Source organism: Nannospalax galili, unplaced genomic scaffold (assembly GCF_000622305.1).
Source record: "Nannospalax galili isolate Female #2095 unplaced genomic scaffold, S.galili_v1.0 scaffold151, whole genome shotgun sequence".
NCBI lineage: Eukaryota > Metazoa > Chordata > Mammalia > Rodentia > Spalacidae > Nannospalax > Nannospalax galili.
The window spans coordinates 77,465-103,405 of NW_008332087.1; the positions used below are offsets into that span (position 1 = coordinate 77,465).

Sequence of the window (25,941 nt, forward strand, 5' to 3'; positions counted from 1 at the left end):
GGTGTCGGAACCAGGGGCCTCTGGGCACATCTGCCACTCCCGCTGGTTCCCAGAATACAGACTTATAGGTCCTTTACAGGCACAAATGTTCAGACAGAATGTTCCCAGAACAGGAAATGACTGACAGACATTAAGACCAAGACAAACCACAAGACGTCCTTACCTCCTGCTGATCTGAGGAAATGGGTCTGGGGGCAACCGAATCCCAGACGAGCCCCCAAATGTAGGCCCCCCCCCCAGCCTGGGGTACCCAGTGTCCACGGGAGGCCGCACCCCAATAACTCAGTCCTCAGACCAGGAGATGCAACGAGCAAGAGGATTTAGTCGTTTGCGCAGACGGGCTCCTGCCTCACTCGGAGAGAGCAGCAGCCCAGAGCTCAGCTTACAGGCTTCTTTTAAAGGCAAAAGCCACAAACCACATGTGGCAGAAGTGGGAGGGGGAGCGGCAGAAGTGGGAGGGGGAAGTTTCGGGTGATTTCTAGCTTGTGCACGGAGCATGAAAAGGTCAGCTTTTTCTCAGCAGTTAGAATTATTTTACATCTTACTTCCTTGTATAGCTTCCCAGAATATTCTTCTTTGGTCTGGGGGGGCCTTAGTTTGATTCCATCACTTCTATGAGTACTCATTTTTTTTTTTTTCTTTTCTTTTTGAGACAAAGGTCTCCCTATAATCCCAGCTGACCTGGATGTCTCACAGAGATCCGCCTGCCTCTGCCTCTTGGGTGCTGGGATTAAAGGCGCATGCCACCAAGTCCAACTGAGTACTCAGATTTAAACACACATATCCAATGTCTCAAAGCCAGCATCCACATGTGAGAAAGCTCACAATGTTTGTCTTTCTGAGTCTTCATTACCTCACTCAGAGTGATTATTTCAAGCTCTGTCCATTTACCTGCAATTTAATAATTCATTTTCTTTATGTTTAGGATTTGAGCTTGAACCTTTAACAGCTAAGTCATCCTCCCACCCCACTTTCATTTTCTTAATAACTAACAGAATGTTTACACATCAGTCTTTTGTATAAACTTTCCACATGATCTATTCATTTGTTGATGGCCATAGGCTATTTCCATTTCCTGGCTATTGTGAATAGAGCAGTGATGAACATGAATAAGCAAGTATTTCTGCAGTAGGGTATAAAATCCTTTGGGTTTATGCCCAACAGTGGTAGCTCAATAGTGGTATAGCTGTATCGTATGTTAGATCTATTTCTTCTAGCTTTTTGAGGCACTTCCACATTGATTTATGTATTTCCGTAGTGGCTACATCAGTGTGTACTCCCATCAGAAATAGATAAATGTCAAAGTATCTGCTTTTATGCTAGTGCCATACTGGTGTTTTTTTTTTTTTGGTTTTGTTTTTTAAAATCATAACTCTGTAGTAACTTAAAATCAGGGATGATGATACTTTTTATCTTACGTGTATGAGTGTTTTGCCTGCCTTTATGTAAGTGCATTATTATGTGCAGTACTTGAAAAGGACAGAAGAGGGTGTTGGATCTCCTAGAACTGGAGTTATGGACTGTTGTTAGCCATCATGTGGGTACTAGAAGCTGAAACTGAGCCTTCTGCAAGAGCAGCCAGTGCTCTTAACTACCGAGCTGGCTCTCTGGTCCTACTCTGGGTCTTTATTGTGTTTCCATATGAATCTTAAGTTTTTTGTTTTTTTTTTTTTCATTTCTGTGAAGAATTATGTTGGAAAATTCGATGAGGATTGGGTTGAATCTGTAGATTGATTTTGGTAGGATGGCCATTTTCACAATATACATCCTACTAATCATGAACATGGGAAGTTTTTCCATCTTCTGATATCATCTTCATTTTCTTTTTCAGTGTCTTCAAGTTTTCATTGTACCAGTCTTTCACTTCCTTGGTTAAATTTTTCTAAGATATTTCTAATTTTTGAGGGTATTGTGAATGAGATTGTTTCTCTTGATTTCTTTCTGGATATGTTGTTGAAGTGTAGGAAGACTACTGAGTTTTGTGTATTAATATTGTGTCCTGCTACTTTGCTGAATTTGTTACCAGCTGTAGGGTTTTTTTTCCCTGGTGCAGTCTTTAGGGTCTTTTATGTATAGAATCATATCAAATGTGAATAAGGGTATTTTGGCTTTTTCTTTTCCAGTTGCTGTCCTCTTTAATTCCTTTACCTGTCTTACTATTCTAGCTAAGACTTCCAGCACTATATTGAACAGGAATGGAAAGAGTGGACATTCTTGACTTTTTTCTGATTTCCATCAAAATGTTTTTCTCTGTTAGCTTGATGTTGACTGTGAGTTTGTTGTATGTTGCCTTTATTATGTTGAACTATGTCCTGTATTCCTAGATTCTCTAGGACTTTTATCATGAAGGGATGTTGGATTTTGTCAAAGGCCTTTTCTGCACCTAATGAAATGATCATATGATTTTTGTCCTTGAATCTGTTTATTGGTGGGATTATATTTGTAGATTTATGTGTGTGGACCTGTCCCTCCATATCTGGGATCAAGCTGACTTGATCATTGTGGATGATCTTTTTATGTTCCTAAATTTGATTTGCAAGTATTTTATTGAGAATTTGTGTCTATGTTCATTAGTGAGACCTGTAATTTTATTTTTGTTGTTGTTGTGTCTTTATCTGGTTTTGGCTTCATAAAAAGAATTTGGAAGAGCTCCTTCCTTTTCTGTTTCATGGAACAATTGGAGGAGTGTTGCTGTTAGTTCTTCCTGAAGGTCTGGTAGAATTCTGTGCTGAATCATTCTCATCCTGGATTCTTTTTATTAGTTGGGAGAGTTTTAATTTCTTCTGTCTCATTGGTTGTTATAGATTTGTTACATTATTTACTTCATCTTCGTAGGTTACATGTATCAAGAAAGTCATCCATTTCTTTTAGATTTTCCACTTCAGAGGAATATAAATTTTTTAGTGTTTTCTTCTGATTCTCTGAATTTTCTTAGTGTCCATTGTATTATTTCCCTTTTCATCTCTTGGTTTTATTGATTTGAGTCTCTCTGTCTTTGTCTCTTTCTTTCTCTCAGTTAATTTGGCTAAAGATTTTTCAATCTTAAAAATCTTTTCAAAGAACTAGTGCTTCATGTCAATTGATTTTTTTTGTTTCCAATTTATTAATTTCAGCTCTGATTTTGATTGTCTCTTCTCTTCCCATGTATATTTCATTTATTTTCTTTTTTTGAGACAGGATCGACTTATAGTAGACTGGAACTTGCTATGTATACCAGACTGACCTTGATCTTGGTGATCTGCCTACTTTGGCCTCCCAATAGTTAGGATTAAATTCATTTCATCTACAGTTTTTTAGTGTTACCTTTTTGCAAGACCTTCAGGTGTACTATTAGGTTAGTGACTTAAGAGTCCTCAAATTAAAAATAAATTATTATTTTTGTGTGTATGAGTGTATTGCCTGCATGTATGTGAGTGCACCCGTGTCTTGCAATGCCATGGAGGTCAGAAGAGGGCCTTGGATTCCCCTGAAACTGGAGTTAAGTGCGGTTTGAAGCCTCCTTGTGTGTGCTGGGACTTGAACCCGGGTCTCTCTGAGCCATCTCTCCAGCCCCAAGAGTCCTCAAATTTTTTGATGTAGGCACTCAGTTATAAACTTTCCTCTTAGCACTACCTCCATTGTGTCCCATAGATTTTGGTTGTATTTTCATTTTTATTTAATTCTAGAAAGTTTAAAATTTCCTTCATTTCTTCCATGACTCAGTTATCATTTCAGAAGTGTGTTGTTTAGTTTCCATGAGTTTGTTTACTTTCTGTATTTTTCTATTACCATTAATATCCATCTTTATTCCATTGAGAATAAAGGATATTATTTTAGTTTTCTTATATTTGTTCAGCTCTGCCTTTTGTTCTAATATGTGGTAGATTTTGGAGAATGTTCCAAGGACTGCTGAGAAGAACATATATTCTTTAGTGTTGGGTGGGATTTTTCATGCCGTATAACTCCAGGATTTCTTTATTTCGTGTTTGTTTAGATAACTTGTCTATCCCTGGTAGGAATGGAGTATTGAAGTTACCCAGTATCATAGTGTTGGAGTTAACCTGTGACTTTAGATCTAATAGTGTTTCTTTTATGAAATTGGGTACTCCTGTGTTTGGTGCATGTATGTTTAGGATCATAGTATCTCTTGGTGACTTTTTTCTTAAATGAGTATGAAATATTGTTCCCTATCTCTTTTGACTAGCTTTAAAGTCTGTTTTGTCAGATATTAGAATAGTTACATCTGCTAGTTTCTTAGTGCTGTTAGTTTAGAATATCATCTTTTTACTTTAAGGTGATGTCTTTTGTTGATGGTGAGTCAAATTCCTTTTTTTTGAAATTTGTTTTTATTGAATTTTTGTGCATTTCATACCGAACATATCAAACAGTCTTAATCATCTTTATACCCCTGTACCCACTGGCACCCTCCCATAGTCCCCCCACTGGAGTCCATAGTCTGTTATCCCTGTTAAGGCCCACTGTGTTGTCAGTGTCCCCAGCCATTCCCCAGTGCAAGTCCACTGAGGTCTAGTCAACCTATCTAGAGTCCCTTGTTTTAGGAAGATCAACTCTTCTTCATCTAGCAGCAATCAGTTGCCAGTATTTCTTCAGAGAAGATTGGGCTGTGCTATTCGTTTTCCCATTTCTATGCTGGATTATTATCTGCCTGAGTTTGCATGGGACTTGTGTATGCTGACACCATTGCCATAGAATCACATGAGCAGGTTCCCAGGAGTCTGTAGGACTCTGTTTCCAAATGGTCATCCACCTCCTCTCTGGCTCTTAGAGTCTTTCTGCCCCTTCTTCCGCGATAGTCCCTGAGTCTTGGGTAGGTAAAGTTTAATAAAGGAGCCCTGTCCAAGTTGGACTATCATTCAGCAGACTCTTAATCTCTCTGCTTTGGCCATTTGTGACCTTTTGTGTTCCTGGCCCTCTACTGGATGAGGGAGCTTCATTATTGAGAACTGAGAGATTCATTAGTGTCCTCTTCTTTACTCCTGTTCTATGTTCCATGAGCCTTAGGTGTAGAGGTTGCATTGTTGATGTGTCACTTACGCCTGGGCAATTCATAGACAATGTCCATGTGTGACCAGTTGTGATACTTGGTAATAGTGTCTGGTGCAAAATTGAGCTTCTTTCATGAGTGGTGAATGGGGTATTTGTCTGTAAATATAAGGATACATACTTTTCACACAGTAGGAAATCACATTAGTCTAGTGATGTGACAGTCTTGGGTTTTCTCTAAGCTCTATGACCATTCCAACCATGTGTATTTGGTCTTGTTTACAGTACCACACGAGTTTCCTCCTGTTGAGTGGGCTTTTAGTCCAATTAGGTAGCTGTTGATTGCCCCCAAAATGCAAGTGACACAACTGCACCAATGATACATGCTTTTCATAATAGCTAAGAGATGAAAGCAACCCAAGTGACCCTCAACTCATGAGTGGATAGTGAAAATGTGGCACATTTACACAATGGAGTTCTACTCAGTGCTAAAGAAAGATGAAATCATGAAATTTACAGGTAAATGGACAGAACTAGAAACTGTTATACTAAGTGAAGTAACACAGACTAAGAAAAATAATCGACGTATGTTCTCCCTAGCACCAAGTCCTGATAAGTGAGTATGTACCCAGACATAACTACAGGAACCAGAATGATGAAAAGGAACCAGGGAGGTAAAGGGAAAGAAAGAACCTGAGAGAGAACAGTAAGAAACAGGTGTTACTAAGGGAGAAATGGATAAAAATGGGGCTATTTAAATGGGAGGAGGGAGGAAGGGTTATATGAGGAACCTTGGGGATAAAGGGAAAGAAGGAGCTCAAGAGAGGTTGGGACCATAGGAGATGGGTATTATCAAGGGAGAAATGGAGAAAATGGGGATACTTTAAATGGCGGAAGCCATGGCAGAAGGGTTAGACAGGGAGAGAGAGAGGAGAGATAAATAATGCCTAGCTAGTTTTAAAAAACCAGAGGGAACCATATTAATCCAACAACCTACTGACAAATTACACATACATTATCTTTACATGAGGCCCCATAACAAGAAACAGTGCCAGACAGGAGATACCTTCCAGGGTGGTCCAGGAGACTCCCAAAATTACTTAGGTTATTGCCACAGCTCATGTTGGCCTCCCAGAACATGAAGGTAAAACCCTGTTGCCAAAGACATAACTTACTTCCAACACAAGATTTGGAGCAGTAGAGCTGTAACTGACCTGAAACCACTTCCTCTGAAGGCTAGCTCTCATAGCTTTGGAGAGCGCTATGAAGGTGCCAAGGGAAAAACATTAATGGATGATCCAACACCAGCTTCAAGACCATATAACCACATCAGTGTATTCCTTTTTAATAAAAATATTTTATTACTTTTATTTTATGTGCTTGAATGTATTGCCTGCATGTATGTAAGTGCACCTATGTTGTGCAATGCCTGTGGAGATGAGAAGAGGGAGTTAGTTCTCCTGGAACTGGAGTTACGGATGGTTATTAGCTGCCATGTGGGTGCTGGGGATAGAACCTGGGTCCTCTACAAGAGCAAGTAGTGCTTTTAACTGCTGAGCCATCTCTCCAGCCCCTGAGTTGTATTTCTTGGAGGCATCAAAAAGATGGATCTTGTTTTCTAATCCAGTCTGTTAGTCTGTGTTTCTTTATTGGCTAATTGAGTCCATTAATATTGAGTTATTATGGAAGGGTATATGTTTATTCCTGGCACTGTTTTGTTTATTCTTTGTGCCCTCTTTGGATTTATGCTTCTATTTAGACTGAAAATCTCCTTCCAGTATTCTCTGTAGAGCTGGTTTAGTGGTCATAAATTCCTTTAATCTGTCTTTTTTTTAATGAAAAATTATTTCTCCTTCAATTTTTTTTTTGTCTTTTTTGAGACAGGGTCTCCTTGTAGCCCCAGCTGTCCTGGAACTTACCATGTAGATCAAGCTGGCCTCAACGCACAGAGATCCGCCTGCCTCTGCCTCCCAAGTGTTGGGATTAAAGGCGTGTGCTACCACGCCTGGCTCTCCTTCAATTTTTATTGGATAGTTTTGTTAGGTATAATTGTCTGGGTTGATAGCTGTGGTGTTTAAACACTTGGTCTTTAAAAACATCTTTCCCTGCCCTTAAATGCTTCTTTTAAAAAATCAGGTGTATTTTGATGGGCCTGCCTGTATAGACCAGAAACTCTTGTAGCTTTTAATATTCTTTTCTTATTCAGTGTTTTTTATTGCTTTAACTGTAATATGTTGTGAGGAGTTTCTTTTCTGGTCCTGTCTATTTGGTTTTTTGTAGGCCTCTTGTACCTGGATGGTCATTTCTTTCTCTAGGTTTGCGTCATTTTCTTCTGATTTTATTGAAAATATTTTCTATTCCTTTGCTATGGTATTCTTCTATGACCATAATTAGAAGTTTAGGGTTTTTTTTTTTTTTTCCATTGTGTCCAAAACTGTCCTATGTTCTGTTCAAATGTCTTAAAAAAATTCTCTTTGACCTTTACTTAGTGATCTAATTCTACTTTGTCTTCTAGCCCTGGCTCTTGGTTTCGCACATGATCCATTCTGTTTGTGAAGCTTTCCATTGAGATTTTTATTTGACATACTGAGTTTTTTATTTCTAGCATCCTTTCAGTTTGACTTTTCTACAGCAATTCTCTGTATTGAATTCAGTTTTCATATCTTGTATTGACTTTCTTTCATTCAGCTCTTTGATTTTGTCTTCTTGAGTAGTTTCCTCATAGTTAGAATCATTTATTTTTATTTTTTATTTTTGTCTGGAAATCTCTCAGGTCATTCTCAATGTGGTTCATTACCATAGGATTAGTAAATTTTAGGAGGAACATGTTTTCTTTGTTTTTGTGTTACTTTTGTTTATGTGCTGAGACATGAATAACTGACAGGCTGTCTAGAAAACTTTCCTTGTGGTCATCCACCTCTGGCTCTTACCGTCTTTCTGCTCCCTCTTTCACAGTGATCCCTGGTCTTGGGAGGCAGAAGTTTGATATAGGTGTCCTGTTCAGGGATAAGCAGTCTGCAGCCTCTTATTCTCTGCATGTTGGCCAGTTGTGGTTTTAATCACTGCTGTTTAAGGATTCTTCTCTTCTGAAAGTTGAGAGATACATTAATCAAGGCAGGTCTGGGAAAGCACCTAGGTCCCCATCCTTATCTTAATCGATATTAGAAAACAGTTATTGGAGGTATGCACTTAGCTTTTCCTTGGCACCATTTGTATGTTTCTGAGCATCTACTTAGATTAGTCTAATGTATGCCATTTTAAACTATTTCAGTAAATATTTAAAAATATTCTTATCAAAGTGAATATTTGAATGCCGTTTTTCTGTGGATGTTGTAAGCTTTCTAAATATGTGACCTTACTGTCAAATACTACTTCTGATAGTTCATCATCACACAGAAATGCTGTATCTTCTCACTGGTGTTATTAATAGTTGGATATAAAAACTATAATATGTAGTACTGTTAAGCTTTACTATTGGATTGATTAGAAGACAGAAACAAACAAAACTAGAAAATGAGAAACTAGCAACTAGGTGCAAGTTCAAGAAATCCATTACTACCTGACTGGGATCTTCAAGTAGTTAGCCATGGAAGAAGATGAAGTGATTGATCATTACAGTCATTGCTTGCTATTGATATTTGCCTCATCAGATTACTTATGGAATAGTTGTTAATTATCTTGATATGCTTTTTGAAGACTTTAATAGTAAACTGGCAGCATCCTGTTCAGTTTGTTATATTAAAAATTATAGTTTAGTGTTTAAAAATTACTTTTGGAATATACACAGTACTTTATAACAAAAATGATCCCAAGGGTTATGCATACATTCTTATTGCATTGAAGCTTAGAATGTGAACATATCTCAATGTGTTTGGACATATCTAGATGTACTACTTATTTTGGGTGGATCTAGTTGTAGGCAACAATACTAAATCTGAAGATACTCACTTTATCTTAGACTCTTCACCTGATTGAATATGTTTTCTAATTTCTACTAAGAGTTACTGCAAATGAGGGAAAATTTAAATGAAAATTTGGGCATGTGGCTATCTTATTTTGAGCTAACTGTAGACTTATGCCAACATGTAAGATTTAACTTTAGTTACCATACCATACTACTTCTGTTACTTTATTGACTAGAAGATGACACTATGCATCAAAAAATAACTTTTTTTGTTGTTAGCTTTTTAGTTGGAGAAGGAGCCTACAGATGGGCAGTGGATCATGGGATACCTTCTTGCCCTCCTAGCATCATGACTACAAGTGAGTAAACCTTCACTAGCTCAGTTTGTGAACAACAAATGTCAAGTGTTATACTGTTCCGTTTTGACTTTCATAGGACAGGTATTTAAGATAGAGCATGAATGTTGAAACAGAAGTCAAAAGTTACCTATTTTTAAGCCACCTTTTTATTCTTGAGGTCTCCTTCTTGCTTTGTCTTTTTCTTTTGAAAGATAATTTTCAGTCTGTAGCCCTGATCAACCTGGAACTTACTGTGTAGTTTGGGCTGACCATGAACTTGTGGCAGTCCTTCTGCCTCAGCCTCCTGAGTGCTAGGATTTTACATCTGATCCACCATGCCTGGCTTCTTATTTTGAAGAAAGATCATTTTTAGGTTATGTAAAATAATTACTCATAACAAAAATATAGAGTTCCTCTCTAGAGGACAGAGAGAGGGAAGGAAGCAGAGGGAAGCAAACATAATAGGCTAACATTTAACTCCTTGATCTGAGGAATGGTTTTTTTTGTAGACAGCCTATCACTTTGTAATCTGGGCTGGCCCATATCTTAGTATATAGCTCAGACTATATACTAAACTTTATCTTTCTGCCTCTACCTCCCCTCATAGGCATGAGCCACTATAAACAGCCCTGAAGATTCATCTCCAAATGCATGGGAAGGATACTGTGTTAAAACTGAGAAGCATAGCTGGGCGTGGTGGTCCACGCCTTTAATCCCAGCACTTGGAAGGCAGAGACAGACACATCTCTGTGAGATTGAGGCCAGCCTGGTCTACATAGTTCTAGGCTAGTTGGGACCCTGTCTTGAAAAACCAAAAACAAAAAAGCAAACAAACAATCAAAAAACCCAAACCAAACAAAACCATACTGCGAACAGTAAAAACTGAAAAACATTTCTCATAAATATGACAAAAAGTTATGTATTTTAATCTATGAAGAAGTATATAAAATTCAAGACAACAGAAATAAAAGTAATAAATCCCTAATAGAAAAATGGTGAAGTCATAGTAGGTAATAGGGAAATTTGAATTAATTATGTGTTAAATTTATATTCTTTTAATTTGTGAAAGAGTTAAAAGATACTATGTTGACCCTAGTAAGTGCATGGTAAAATGAATAGAAGATGCTGGCAAAGATTTGGGAGGATAGCTAAATTCTTTAGCTCAAAAAGCTTTAAACTGGTTCTGCTTCTAATAGCCTATCTGTCATTGGAGATAGAGACGTAGATTTATGTAGCTAGGTTCTCAGTGAGCATTAAGTCTGTTAAAATAACCAAATAAACCGAAAAACATCCTGTGTCCAACCCATAGGAATTTGGGTAAATTACTATATATTCTTATAGTAAAATGTTACAAAATACTAGAAATAACTGAAAACTCATGTCTGATAATAATTAAATCCTAAGATATTGAAAAAGTGAAAAGTGGAGTTACAAATGTCTCTGTATAAATATATGTATTTTGAGAAGAAATCATAAGTTCTCGCTTGTATAAAATAAATGGTGAAGTTTTAGGAGGATATGTAGATAAACTCAGGTGTTTCGTCTGCCCATTTTACTTTAGAGCATTTATATAAAAAGGTATTAGAAAATGACTATTTTAAGGCTGGAGAAATGGTTCAGTGGTTACAAGCACTGGCTGTTTTTGCAGAGGACCTGGTTTTAGTTCCTAGCACCCATACTGTGGCTAACAACTGTCTGTTACTCTATTTCCAGGGGATCTGATGCCTTTTTCAGGCCTTCAAGGCATTGTGTGCATGGGTGCACTTATGTACATGCAGGCAAAACTCTCATACACATAAAATATTACAAATGAAAATGGCTATTTTTAGATTTTGTAGGATGACAAAAATGTTTTTAAGTATTTTATGTTTGTAATAAGTAAACATACTATGTATTTCTTATGAATTATATAATAAAGCAGGAAATGTTCTCTGAATAAGGTAATTTGCAAGTTAAATAACACAAATCCATTTCTTGTAGAACTGACTACCATTAACTTTAAGAAAATTTAAATAAAATAATTATTGTACAGATTGAAAAATAAAATGATACCATCCTTTTGTAGACTTTAGTCTTCAAAAAAGTAAGATTGTGTATTTGTCTCGTTCAGTGATTTATTTTTTTAAAATATTATTTTTATTTTACATTTATGTGTGTATTGCCTGCATGTATATAAGTGTATCTGTGTTGTGCAATGCCCATGAAGGACAGAAGAAGCCACCATGTGGGTGTTAGGATTTGAACCTGGGTCTTCTGCAAGAACAGCCAGTACTCTTAACCACTGAGCCATCTTTCCAGCCCCAGTGATATGCTTTATACCACAGTATCTTTTGGCAGGCATCATTTGTAAGTTTTTAACCTCTCTGGAGTTAGATTTTACAATGTCCTTCCAAGGCTTATCCTCAATGAGTTGGTCAGACTTTCAATAATTTCATGTATCTTAATTTTTCATTCCTTTGTATAGATTGATTTTCTGACTTATAACTTCAGGAGCTGAGGATATAGTTCAGTGGCAAGTGCTTGTTTAGCATGTGTGAGGCCCTGGATAATTTTAAGTACTCAAAAAAATATCCTGAAGATAAGTACTGTCCACATAATTCCCTTCAGTTTGCAATGTTCTTTAACATTTCTGGTAGTGTGCGACTGGTGTAAAAGTTTCTGTTTTCATTCTCCAAAAAATGTTTGCCTTTAAAAAAATAGTTAAGCATTATCTTTTCAAAATAATTTATAATGTGTGTGTGCACGCATGCATGCACGCACGTGTGAATGAATGTGGGTGCCTGAGGAGGTCAGAAGAGGGTGTCAGATCCCCTACATCTGGACTTATTGGTGACTCTGAGCTGCCTGATCTGGGTGCTGGGAACGAAACTGGAGTCCTCTATTAGAGCAGGAACTGTTCTTAACCTCTGAGCCATCTCTCCAGCCTCTTGTCTTTTTTGTGTATGAGATTAGGTCTCACTGTGTAGCCCTGGCTGGCCTGATAATCACTATGTAGATCAGGCAGACCTCCAACTTGCAGAGATTTGTCTGCCTCTGTTGGGTGCCTGGATTAAAGGCGTGTACCACCATGCCCAGCTTCCCTTTACTTCTTTATGGTTGTTTTTGTTATTTTGAGACAGGGTCATCTTGTAGCCCCAGCTGGCCCAGAACTCAATATGTAGACCAGGCTGGCCCTGATCTCACAGAGATCTATTTCCCAAGTGCTGGGTTAAAAATATGGGCCACTATACCTGGCCTCTTATTCTTTCCTTTTAAAATATAATTTTAATTAATTTTTAGTTTTTAATTATTTTTATTTTATGTTTATGAGTGCATTGCCTGCATGTATGTGACTGCACCTGTGTCGTGCAGTGCTGCAGAGGTCAGAAGAGGGTGTTGGATTTCCCTGGAACTAAAGTTAAGGGCGGTTCTTAGCTGCCATGTGGGTGCTGGGAATTGAACCTGGGTCCTCTGCAAGAACAATCAGTGCTCTTAACTGCAGAGCCATCTCTCCAGCCCCAATTAATTTATTTCTATTTTATGTGTATGACTGTTATGTGTACATGTATGTAAGTGCATTTCTGTCATTCAGTAACACTGGAGGACAGAAGAGGGCATCAGATTCCCTGGAACTGGGGTTACAGATGGTTGTTAGCCACGATGTGGGTCCTGGGGTTTGAACTGGGGTCCTCTACAAGAGCTGCCAGTGCTCTTAACCACTTCATCATGTCTCCAGCCCTTAAAATATAATTTTAATTGGATAAAGACATCTAGGTTATTGGTGTTTTTTTTTTCTTTTTAGAATGTTTAACCACATTTTTTTGAATTTAAAATATCCACATAGCTTAACCATTTTATTACATTAATTGACTGTGTGTGTGTGTGTGTGTGTGGTGCCTGTGTGTGTCTGTGTCTGTGGGAATGTGTTTGCCATGGCTCATGTGTGGTCAGAGGATTAGTTGGGAGTTTATTCTCTGCTTCCACCATGAAAATCTCAGGTATGAAACTCAGGTCATCAGACCTGGTGGCAAGTGCCTTTACCTGCTGAAACATCTTAACCAGCCCAACCTAACCTAAGTATACAGTTGATTTATATTAAGTATATAAGTGCACAGTGCTATTCACCACTTTTCATTTCCCTAACTTTCTCATCATACTAAACAGAAAATTAAATTAGTAACTACTGCCTGTTTTATGTCATCCACTGGACCCCAAAAAGACCACCGAGGACCCAATGCACCAAAATGCAAAAGCAAAGGTTTATGGTTAATTCGTGCTTAAGCTCGGGCTCTCAGACCTCACCAACGCAAAGGATCTGTGCTGAGAGCCCAGAGTAAGGGAGAGTGGAGCCTTTTATAGGTTTTAGACAAAGGTGGGGAGATACCGAAGATGCATTTTGGTTGGTTCAAGGAGCCCGCATGCGCCAACATAATTTTAAACCGATAGGATGCAGCCCTGGAAGTTTCTTATTGGTAGGTGCTATTTTCAGGGCTGTGGAATGTGCTGACTGTTACCTGTGGGGCCAGGAGTCTCCGTTTTTACCTTATAGGGTAGTTTTCATGCCCGGGCTTTCTTAATCTATAGTTTCCTGGAAGGGGTGTGGGGAATAGCAGGCAGGGGGTCAGGGCATGCCAGGGCATGTCTTGACATGTCTAAAGCAACAGCCAAGCATTTTACAGAAGCTAAAAGAGCAATTAGTTGGGGTCTGGAGGGATTCGGGGGTAGCGGGTGAATGAAGAGGGTCTGAGGGTCCTACATTCTCCCCTTGTCTTGTAACTGGGGAACCCAATCATGGGTTCTGGTAAAGAGGGCCCCGGGGTCTCTCCCTGAAGCGTATAGCCATAGGCCCCATGTGTGTCCTACATCCCACCCCATAGACTGTTTTCCTTTCTCAGTGAACCGAATTATGAGTGGGTTGCACAGTGGTTGGGCGCAGGGCCCCCCCATACCTCATCCAGTGGTCCCTCCCCATCCCAGGATGGTAGATCCAGGGGCCTGTTGTAGGGTTATTAGATCCCCGGTTGATGACCCTTTCCACCAGAATGTACTGGTGGTCTCACAGCCCCAGTTCTTGCAATAATAATCCCCAGGTCCCCCACATTTGTTCTTAACTTGTCTGCTGCATCCGTGGCCTGGACAAATGTAGATGGAGAGGCTTCGCATGCGTGATATGGGGCCGGGGTCTTGGCAGCCGAAGGGAGGAAAGGGGGTCTGGTCATGAGGTTCCCATTCTCCTTCAAAGATGTCACAGAAGTCAACCCAAAGGTCGGGGTACCAAGTGTTGGGAGAGGCTGTCTTGGAGGTAGAGTTGATGACCGTCCCCGTGGCAGGGTTGGTAATTACCCAAGTTAAGTTTTGGGGCATATGGGGATTTATGTTACTTGCAGGAAAGGTGCCATCAGCCGATAAGCAGTTCAATGTCAACAATAGACAGGTTAGCAGGAAGGGTCTTGTCGGATGCGGAGCCTGAATGGATTCGAAGTGTGTGGGTATGCCTTCCAGGTGTCTCCCTTGTAATCCTCTGGGACTGCAAATGGGTCAGCAGGTTTTGCGTGGGAGTAGTGTACCCAAGCCGCGACACCGTCCACTTTGAGTGTGGTGGGAGTTGTCAAGAGGATAACGAAGGGGCTCTTCCATCTTGGCTTGAGATTTTTCCGTTGGTGTCTGCGGATGAAGACCCAGTCGCCTGGTTTAAACCTGTGGGGTTGTGGGGGGACAGCAGCTTCATATATGGCTCTGAGTTGCAGCCAGACCCATTGGTGGGTTAGCTGCAACTGCTGGAGTGAGTCCAGTAGGTCCTGGTCTCCCAAGGTTGATACTAGGTCAGCTTGGAGGCTAGGTATCATAGGAGGGGGGATTCCATACATGATTTCAAAGGGGGTCAAACCCATCTGGTATGGAGTGTTTCTTACTCTAAAAAGGGCAAAGGAGAGTAGAGCCACCCAGTCTGCACCAGTCTCTAAAGCTAATTTGGTTAAGGTCTCTTTTAGAGTTCTATTCATTCTTTCTACCTGTCCTGAACTCTGGGGTCTATAAGCACAATGTAGTTTCCAGTTGGCCCCCAGTGCAGTGGCTATTCCCTGGCTTACCTGAGAGACAAAGGCTGGCCCATTATCTGATCCGATTGTAGTTGGGAAACCATTCCTGGGCAGGATCTCTTCTTGGCTACCATGTGAGCAGTCTCATACTTGGTTGGGTAGGCCTTAGTCCATCCAGAGAAGGTGTCTATGAATACTAGTAAATATTTATATCCAAATTTTTCCTGTTTGATCTCAGTGAAATCAGTCTCCCAATATGTACCCAGTCATGTCCCTCTGCTCCGGGATCCTGGGTTAGCATGGGATGGAGCTGAGTTGGTTAACTGGCAGGCATGATGAATTTTAACTTTGGCCCTTCTTAGTAAGTCTTGCATCCTTGGGGTGCCCATGTGTGATGCTTGATGTATTTTCTTGAGCAATCTTTCACCTAAATTCTGAGATAGGTAACTTTTCCATCCATTGTCCTCCACCAGCCCTCTAGGCATGAGTCATAAGGAGAGTGTGTATCCAGGCTAAGTCCTTGGGGCTATAGTGGGGAGTTTTAGGCAGTTCCCTTGCTCCGGGATCAACAAGAATGGGCAGGATCGTGGAGGTCAGGGCTATTTCTTTAGCTGTCCTGTCAGCCAGATTATTTCCCTTCTGGGTGTGGTTGTTTCCTTTTTGGTGACCTGGGCAGTGGATTATGGCCAGTTTTGTTGGGCCACAGAGGACTTGCAGGAGGTCTAATATCTCTTGTTTATTTTTAATAGTCTTTCCCTCTGCAGTAAGGTGGCCCCTCTCTTGATAGATGGCCCCATGAATGTGGGCAGTGGCAAATGCATATCTGCTATCTGTGTAGACGTTGAGTCTCTTTCCTTTACCCATCTTTAGGACTTTGGTAAGCGTGATCAGTTCAGCTTTTTGGGCGGATGTACCTATTGGCAGTGGCTTGGCCCAAACGACTCTTGAGGTGGTTGTGACTGCTCCCCCAGCATGCCTTTTACCATTTCTGATGAAGCTGCTTCCATCCGTGTACCAGGTTTCTTTGGCGTCAGGCAAGGGAACATCCTTCAGGTCAAGTCTGATGCAATGCACCTGTGCCAGAATTTCAGTACAGTCATGGAGTAGGTCCCCGAGTTCGGGATCTGGCAACAGCGTGGGTGGGTTCAGGGCCGTCGGTACCTGGAAGGTGATCCTGGGCGGATTTAGGAGCACAGCCTGATAATGAGTTAATCAGGCATTGCTCAACCATCAATGGGGGGTTGCTTGAGCACCCCCTCGAGGGCATGAGGGGTTGCCACAAGCAGGTCCTGTCCCAGGGTTAACTTGTTAGCATCCTTAACCAGCAGGGCCACTGCTGCTATAATTTGCAGGCAGGGGGGCCATCCAGCTGCTACAGTGTCTAATTTCTTTGATAGGTATGCAATGAGTCTCTTCCAGGGGCCTACTTTCTGGGCGAGGACCCCTTTTGCAATACCTTTACATTCATCCACATATAGACAGAAAGGTTTACTTATGTCTGGTAGGCCCAGGGCAGGGGCCTCTAAGAGCTTGCGTTTTAGGGTTTCAAAGGCCTCTTGCCTTTCCTGCATCCAGTTGAAGTCCTGTCCTTCTTTGGTAGCCTCATATAGGGTTTTTGCAATTTCAGCGAACCCCAAAATCCAGAGGTGGCAGAACCCCGCAGTACCCAGGAATTCCCTCACCTGTTTTCTGGAGGTTGGTACGTGTATCTTTAGCACAGTCTCTTTGTAGGCCTTAGTCAACCGCTGCTGCCCCTCCCAGATCTTCATGCAGGGCCACATCGAATATAGTTGGAGAATTTTTAAACCCTTGAGGCAGTCGCGTCCAGGCAGCTGGCCACTGATTCCTGCCTCCGGATCATGCCATTTGAAGGCAAAGTAGGGATGACTGCTGGGAGCTAGTGGCGGGCTGAAGAAGGTGCCCTTGAGGTCCAGAACTGTATACCATTGCCAATCTGGAGGCAGGGTACTGAGTAACATATAAGGGTTGGGGACAGTGGGATGAATGTCAATGACTCTCTTGTTCACCTCCGTCAAATCTTGTACCTGTCTATAGTCCCCAGATTGGGGCTTTTTGACAGACAGGAGTGGGGTGTTCCAGGCAGACTGGGTTGTTCTCAGCACCCCCAGTTCCATTAATCTTCTGATATGTGGAGTAATCCCACGTTTTGCCTCTAGGGGCATAGGATACTGGTGCACGTTAACAGGGTCCGCTGCTGCTTTGAGTTTAACATATATAGGAGGCCTGTGTCCTCCCAGACCCATACCCCCTGTTTCAGCCCAGGCTTGGGGAAATTTTTGGAGCCAATCTGATATATCAGGGTTTGGTTGGATCGGCTCCTGATGGACTCTATATTCCTCAGTCAGGTCGTTGGTGACTAGAACCTGAACCGGAGTCCCGTTGTGAAGCAGGGTGGCTCCTTTAGCTGTGAAGTGGATCTGCGCCCTCATTTTTGACAATAAATCTCTGCCCAGAAGTGGGTAGGGACATTCTGGGATTACTAGAAATGAGTGGGATACCCGGCCCTTCCCTAATTCTACTGTTCTTTGGGTAGTCCATGAATAGGGCTTTGTTCCTGTTGCCCCCTGTACCCATGTAGTTCTGGAGGACACTGGCCCTCTTGGCTCCAATAAAACTGAATTCTGGGCACCAGTATCCACCATAAATTCAATTGGTTTCCCCTCTATTTTCAGGGTTACCTGGGCTCAGGGAGGGGACCTAAGCCCTGTCTCCCCTAGTCATTGTCTTCACCCCCAATTAGAGCCGGTAATACCTTAGCTGATTGCTTATTCTTCTTGAGGCAGTCCTTCACCCAGTGCCCTTCCTTCTTGCAGTATGCACACTGGCTTTTCCCTACCTTATTTCGTGGTCTGGATCCTGCCTGTGAACTCCCTCCATACTGGGGGTTGGTTGCCAATAATATCTCTCTGAGGTCCTTCTTGTGGTGGGCCTGTTGTCTCTCCAGGACCCTGGTCAGGCTTGCTTCCTGTCTTTTTTCTTTTCTTTCCTCTCTCTCTTCTGCTGTCTCCCTTCTATTATAAACCTTTTCCACCACTGCTATTAAGTCCCTAAGGTTCTTTTCTCCTAGTCTATCTAAAGACTGTAACTTTCTCTTGATGTCAGGGGCTGCCTGGTTAATGAAAGCAAACATCACAGTTTGAGCTGAGTCCTTCGCTTCTGGATCATACAGAGTGAACCGCTGGAAGGCATCTTGTAACCTCTCTAAGTATGAGGCTGGGCTCTCTTCGGGCCCCTGTCTGACATCATAGACCTTAGATATATTAGTGGGTTTTTGAGCTGCCATTTTGAGACCCGCTAACAGATTCTGGCAGTAGACCAGGAGCCCCTCCTTACCTTCTGCTGTGTTGTAGTCCCAGTTGTGACGGCTAGGGGGAAAGCTGGCATTAATGATGCCTGGGTCTGTGGTAGGGTTGCCGGCGGGGCCTGCACTTGTGGCGCCGTTTGCGGGGTGCCCATCTGAGGGGAATAGGGTGGGGGAAAGATGTTCTCCTCCGTGCCTCCCTGGAGAATGGGTTTCTCTTCCGCCTTTGGTCTGAGAGGGAGGACCTGCCTACGTGGAGGGGGAGCAGTTGGATTAATCAGGGGAAGGAAAGACTTGACCCAGGCAGGGGGGCCATCGGGTCTTTTGATGAGGCTTCTCCAGGTCACGATGTATGGGATCTGGTCCTGGTGGCCCGTTCATGGGCGGAAGACATGGTCCTCTACCCTGGAAATCAAACTCAGGTTAAAAGTCCCTTCAGGTGCCCATCCAACATTGAAGGAGGGCCAATCAACCGAACATAAAGTTGTCCATTTCTTTTTCTTTACATCTACACTATTATGGGCAATCGTCTTAACATCCCCCCAGTGGACTAGTGTAAGATCTAGAGGGGAAGATGGGCTGTTGCCCATAATCCCGTCTGTTTCATCAACAAAGAAATTAGAACGAAGATCACAAGACACAGGAACGACACAGAGGGCCAAAAATAAAGTACCGCAGCTTTCAGATAGTCTGGACTTTCGGCCGTGTAGATTCCCTGCCTCGATTGTGCCAAATACCATACAGATAGGACACGCGTGTCCCAACAGTGTCGCGAGGTCCTCTGAGGTTTCAGATGGACTAGTGTCCTGGTGGGGTGTCCGGTGGGGAACACCCATCCCGACGAGGATGGGGACGTCTCCCAAATCCTCTAGGTCGCCTTGCTAGTGTTCCAGTGACAAAAAACTGAGATCAGATGGCCACAACCAAAGGGAAAGTATAGAAAAGACAGGCAGACAAACACAGTTTTACAAAAACTTACCCGGCCGGTTGATCACAAACCTTTTTGGGTCGGTTCCTCTCGGAGGTCTCTGGGGGGATCCCAGACGAGCCCCCAAATGTTGTACCTCATCCACTGGATCCCAAAAAGACCACTGAAGACCCAGCGCACCAAAATTCAAAAGCAAAGGTTTATGGTTTATTTGGGCTTAAGCTCGGGCTCTCAGACGTCACCAACGCAACGGATCCATGCTGAGAACCCAGAGTAAGGGAGAGTGGAGCCTTTTATAGGTTTTAGACAAAGAGGGGGTGGATACCGAAGATAAATTTTGGTTGGTTCAAGGAGCCCGTGCGCACCAATATAATTTTAAACCGATTGGATGTATAAGATGCAGCCCTGGAAGTTTCTTATTGATAGGTGCTATTCTCAGGGCTGTGGAATGTGCTGACTGTTACCTGTGGGGCCGGGAGTCTCTGTTTTTACCTTATAGGGCAGTTTTTAATGCTCGGGCTTGCTTAATCTATAGTTTCCTGGAAGGGGGGTGGGGAATAGCAGGCGGGGGTCAGGGCATGCCAGGGTATGTCTAGGCATGTCTAAAGCAGCAGCCAAGCATTTTACAGAAGCTAAAAGAGCAATTAGTGGGGGTCTGGAGGGATTGGGGGTTAGCGGGTGAATGAAGAGGGTCTCAGGGTTCTACACTGCCCTCTTATTAGCTCCTGGTCATCTCTATTTTTCCTATGTTTATAAATTTCCCTATTCTAGATACTTTTTATAATTGGAGTAAAATTCTCTATCCTTTTATGTCTGCATCATTTCACTTAACCTAACTCCTTTAAATTTCATCCATGATATTGTAGCATCCTTGGGAATTTTGTTCCCCTTTTATGGCTGAATAATATTCCATTTTGTTCTTTTCATTTTTTTTTCTGTGATGGTGGTGATTGAACCCTGGATCTTGTGCATGTTCACAAGCATTCTCGCACTGAGCTACTTCCCAGGGTTTATTGTGTTTAATTACCATTTTAAAAAAGTTGTTAGTCTGTCTGTGGATTGCATTGTTTTACAGAAATTAAGTTCTTGTTCTTATCCTCAATCCCTTTTATGTAATGGGATATAATTTCTCTCTGCCTGCTTTTCAGAATGTTTCTTCATCTTTGCTTTTCATCAGTTTAACCACGGTATGTGTAGATTGTAGTTTTCCTTGTTGTACGTAGTTTCTTGTATCTGTGAATTAAAATTTTTTCCCCTTAATTTGCATTTTCTTGTTTCGTTGTATGTCTACTATTTTTTTTTTGAATTCCAAATTAATCACATACTAAGTGTTATATTTTTGAGATTTTTTTTCTCTTTGAATAACTGAGTTTTGTTCTACCATGTAATTAAATTATTTTCAAGTCACTTTGCTTTTTTGTCTTAGCTTGGCCTTAGACTTTTTTAAAGGAGCCTAGGCTAATTGCATTCTTAGTTGCAGAATACTGGCTTGTGGTTTTCACTGCTAAAATAGGGCCTTTATGGGGTTTTGTTGGAAGTCTCAGTACTTGACCTGACTTTTCTATCATTGTATTTTCCATAGAATCTGCTAGCTTTCTAGTTGGTGTCTCTTACTTGATGTATAGGATCCTGCATCCTGTATGAATTGGGTGGGCTCATCAGGGGATTTAAGGGGGGAATTTTAGGTTTAATAGTTTATTTTCCATGTTGCTTCTTGAATTTCTAGCTACTTTATTAGCTCCAATTCCATCACCTCTAGTCAAGAAGGATGGAGTTTGCTGCTTAAGTTTCTCATAGAATGGTAGGTACCTTATGGGGAATCTAACGATTATGGGTCTCAACTAGTACGTTTGGCTTCTTTCAGTGTTTGAATTCTGTTCTAATTCTGTTATGTTTTGGACAGTCTCCTTTTAAAAGAGTTTTTATGGTTTATGATTCTTATTGGCATGTAGGTTAGTTCAATATAATGAACTCCTTCATTAACAGGAGATGGAACCTGTGCTTTCTAAGCGTGTGGTATAAACAAATATAATGCAAATACTATTATTCCTTCCCTTCCTCCCCCTTTCCTTCCTCCTGTGTTGGTTAATTGTCTCTTTCCTGTGACAGAATACCTGACAAAAGTAAGTAGGAAGGAAAGGTTTATTTTGATTCACAGTTCAGGGCATACAGTCTTTCATGACAGGGAAGGCATGGTGTCAGGAACTGGAGGTGGCTGATCACATTGTGTCCCAGGTCAGGAAGCATAAAGTGATGAATGCTTGTGCTCAGCTCCTTTTCTCCTTGTATTCAATCTTGGATCCCAGCACGTGAAATGAATGAGCTGCCTAGGTTAGGGTTGATGTTCCTACTTCAGCTAACCTAATCTAGACACTCAAGATCAATTACTACTACTAACAATAGATAGTAGAAATTAGCAAACACAGAAAATGTATATTGTAAAAATATATTAAACATTTATTTTTAAAAATTAAAAATTGACTTTTTTTAAAACATACTTAAGAAGTACAATACTATGTTAAATTTCTTTGAGACAGAGTCTTCCTGTGGCGACAGCTGGTCTGGAACTTGCTATGTAGACCAGGCTGACCCCTTCTAACAGAGATCCACCTACCCCTACCTTCTGAGTGCTGGGATTAAAGTTTTGTACCACTGTGCCTGCCCAGCCATTGTCATGTCTTGAGTCTTGTATACATTGAGTAAAGATGAAATCAGGCTAATTTGCGTATATATCACCTTAAACTTTAGAAAAAGTTTTTATTTACATTTATGTATCCACTTAGTATATGTGTGTGAAGATGTTTTCATGTAATGCAACTTATAAAATATGCTACTCCAATTTCTGGCACATAGAAACACTCAGATGTTCACTATTAACATTGTTTCACTATTGTTGAAACACTCGATGTAAAAATGAGCCCAGTAGTTATTTCACCACGTTTGTTGATAATTAAAGGAAACTAATCCCCCTACCTCTCTTCGTGAAGGGTGATCATAAATACTTTGCTATACAAGTAGCTAGTTTCTGTCAGTTATTGCCATTGATGCCACAGGAATCCTGTTTTCTTCACTTTCTTCACCTTGGAGTAGGGCATCTTGAAAGACAACGTGGATGATATAAAACATCCTAATTGTAGTGTTTTATAATATTTGACATATGGTATATGAGTACTGTTTTTTAATCTTTTAATATGACCAAGTGTGATGTTTTTGCAGTTTTTATTTTGAGATACTATAAATTCTCATGCAGTTTTAAGAAATAATTCAGAAAGATTCCATCTCTTCTTTGCCTTGTTTCCCTCAGTGGTAATAAGATTATAGTACATTGTGACAATTAGGACATCATTGATACAGTTAGGAGACAAGAACACACACTCTCCACATGGGTTGTTCCTGTTGACTTTTTATGATGTAACTCACTTTTCTCCTGCTTTCACCCCCGTGGCGGCCACAAACACATTATCTATTTATGGATTTTGTCATCTTAAGACAATTACATAGGGCCAGCAAAATGGATTGGTGGGTAAAGACACTTGCTGCCCTGCCTGATGACCTGAGTTTAATCCCCTGAACCCACACAGTGGAAGGAGAGAACCAACTCCCACAAGTTGTTTCTCTGACTTCCACATGCATGCCATAGTATGCACATGAGTGCAGACTCGCAAAATAAATATTTTGATAATTTAAAAGTCTTATAAAATGTAATCTTTTGGAATTCCTCTCTCTCTGCTGTCTCCCTCTAGTCCACTGCCCTCAGGGTCTTGTTATGTAGTTGAGGCTGATCCTTGAAGTGTTCTTGCAGGGGTGCTCCACCATACCTGAACTTGTTCATTGTTTTTTAAGTCTCTGGTAATATTGTTCAGTAGAGGCCTAGTATCAGGGATTTTCATGCTTAAAAGTTTTTTTCATTGCTGATTTAATTTCCTTACTAGTTATGGGTTGATTTAGAGTTTCATGTTCCAGATGTGTCAGGTTTTATGTCTTTGAGTTACCCAATTTTGTGATGTACAATTATTTGTAGGTCTCTTTTATATCTTTTATAAAATCAGTAGAAATGTCTTACTTGATTTCTGCTTTGAGTTTTTTTCCCCCTTAGTCAATTTAACTAATATTTTGTTAATTTTTTCAAAGACTAACATGGTTTCATCATCTATCAACACTTTCCTGTTCTATTTTATTTATCTCTACTACAATCTATAATATTTCCTCATTCTTTTCACTGCGGGTTTAATTTTTTGTTCTTATGTAACCCTGAGTCAAAATAAATCCTTCATCCCCTATGCTTTGCTCACGTGTGTTGTCATAGCAACGACAAAACTCAAAACAGACACCTTGGATTTTAAATGTCATCTGACTTAATATGTTATACATATGGTTTATCATGGAAGATTTCCTTTGTCTGATTTTGGTTTCAGTATTTTACTGGCCTAGTAGAATGAGTTTGGTAGAGTTTCTTCTTTTTCAATTTATATTTGAAATAGTTTGAGGAGAATTGTAATTATTTCTTTAAATTATTTGTAAAACTCAAGTTCTGGACCTTTCTTTGATGGGAGACTCCCCTATATGTTTGGCGGGAAAGTGTGGTAGGGGTTGAACTCCAGCCTCATGCATGCTAGGCAAGCACTTTACCACTGAGTTGTACATCTTCAGCCCATATAGGGTGCTTAACTGTTGCCTCAATCTCATTACTTGTTATAGGCCTGTTTATATTTTTTATATTATCTTGAGTCAATCTTGTTATATTGTATTTATCCAGGGTTTTTCCATGTCATCTAGATTTTCCAATTTGTTATTATATAATTATGATGGTAGTTTTTAAAAATGATTCTTTGTATTCTGTGATACTAGATGTAGTGTTTCCTTTTTCATCTCTAGTTTTGTTTTTATTTTTTTCCCTTTAGCAAAAGTCTTACTGATTTTATCTTTCAAAAAACCTGCTCTCCATTTAATTATTTATAATTTATTTCTATGTTTCATGTATTTATGCCCTGATATTTATTGTTTCCTTCATTATTCTGTTTTTGGATTTGATTGTTTAACTTTCCAGATCCTTGAGATGAATTGCTAGAATGTTCATTTGAAATCTCTGACAGAGGAATTTATTGCTATAACCTCCCATTATAGTACTGCTTTTGCTGTATTCCATAGGTTTTGATATGTAGTGATTCCATTTCATTTTATTTAAGAGATTTTATGATTTCCCTTTTTATTTCTTTTGTGCCTTATTGATTGTTCCTAAGTGTATTATTTAATTTTCATGTTTTTTTTCTATTTTTCTTCTTGATTTCTAAATTTCATTCCAGCATTGTCATAGAAGATAAATGATATGATTTTAGTTTTAAAATCTTGAGACTTATGTTGGGGCCTGGCATATGATCTAGATTGGAGAATATCCCTGTGCTGAAGAGAAGTTTGTGTATTCTGTAGCTGTTACATGAAACTCCCGGAGCTGTTTTTTTTGTTGTTGTTGTTGTTTTCTTTTGTTTTTGTTTATTTCCTCCTTGAAGTAAATGGGATGGCCTCATATTTAGTACAATGTATTTCCTCAGTTTCCTAAGTGCTGTGATTATAGATGTGAGCCACCAAACCCAGTGATGTTTTGAAATTGGTTTCTGTCTGGATGACCTGTGACCACATACCTAATAAGAAACAACTTAATGGAAGAGAGCTGTTTTTGGCTTACCGTTTAAGGGAATACAGTTCATCATGGTGGGGAAGGCATGGAAGCAGGAGCTTGAGGGAGCTGGCATTACATCCACAGTCAGGAAGCAGAGAGAGATGAATGCTGGTGCTCAGCTCACTTTCTCCTTTTTATTCAGCCCAGGATCCCAGCCCATGGAATGGTGTTGCCCACATGCAGGGTGAGTCTTCTCTCCCCAGTTAAGCCTTTTGGAAATACCCTCATAGATACAGCCAGGGGTGGCATGTTTCCGTGGTGATTTTAAATCCAATCAGGTTAACCATGAAGGTACATCTTCAATACACTGAGATTACTTTTTCTTCCCCTCAGATGATACGGGTAATACAATTTTTTTCTCTGCCTTGCCTTAGTGCCCTTCTTAGTTATGAATTTCCTAGAGAGACCTTTCCTTCCTTGCATCTAGAGACAGATTTTAGACCTTATTTCTTAGAGTGGGGTAGCTTGTTTTTACCTTTCATGAGTATATCAAACTCTGGTATTCTCTCCTTTTTTTGGTTAATCTCTAGTATACTTTCTAATGCTCCATTGCTCCCAAGCTTCATGTCTTGTCCCTGTGCACAGAGACCTACATGACTTATGCATCATCAGAGGCTCCTGGGCACTGTCTACCTTCAGAACTCAATTTTCTCTCTGGTTTGGTCTTTTTCTTTATTTTTAAAACATAAGTTATTGTGTTTTGTTTTCCTGTTATGTCAGGGTACATTGGGAAGACCTTAAAAAATCATTAGTTTGACATTCTTCAGAGTTT

General features: G+C 40.5%; 1 protein-coding gene across 11 annotated transcripts in view; it reads left to right on the top strand.

Moving 5' to 3' along the window:
- Positions 1–25,941, top strand: part of Tasp1 (taspase 1) — a gene marked incomplete at its 5' end in the record, with an annotated part of 441,173 nt that overhangs the window by 67,755 nt on the left and 347,477 nt on the right. For 9 of the 11 annotated variants that reach the window (XR_003848562.1, XM_029560670.1, XM_029560666.1 and 6 more), the window contains 2 exon segments: positions 9,167–9,246; positions 25,312–25,353. Coding sequence is in view for 10 of the 11 variants with exons in the window: in XM_029560670.1 (XP_029416530.1) it covers positions 9,167–9,246; positions 25,312–25,353 (122 nt within the window). 11 annotated transcript variants of the gene reach the window in all.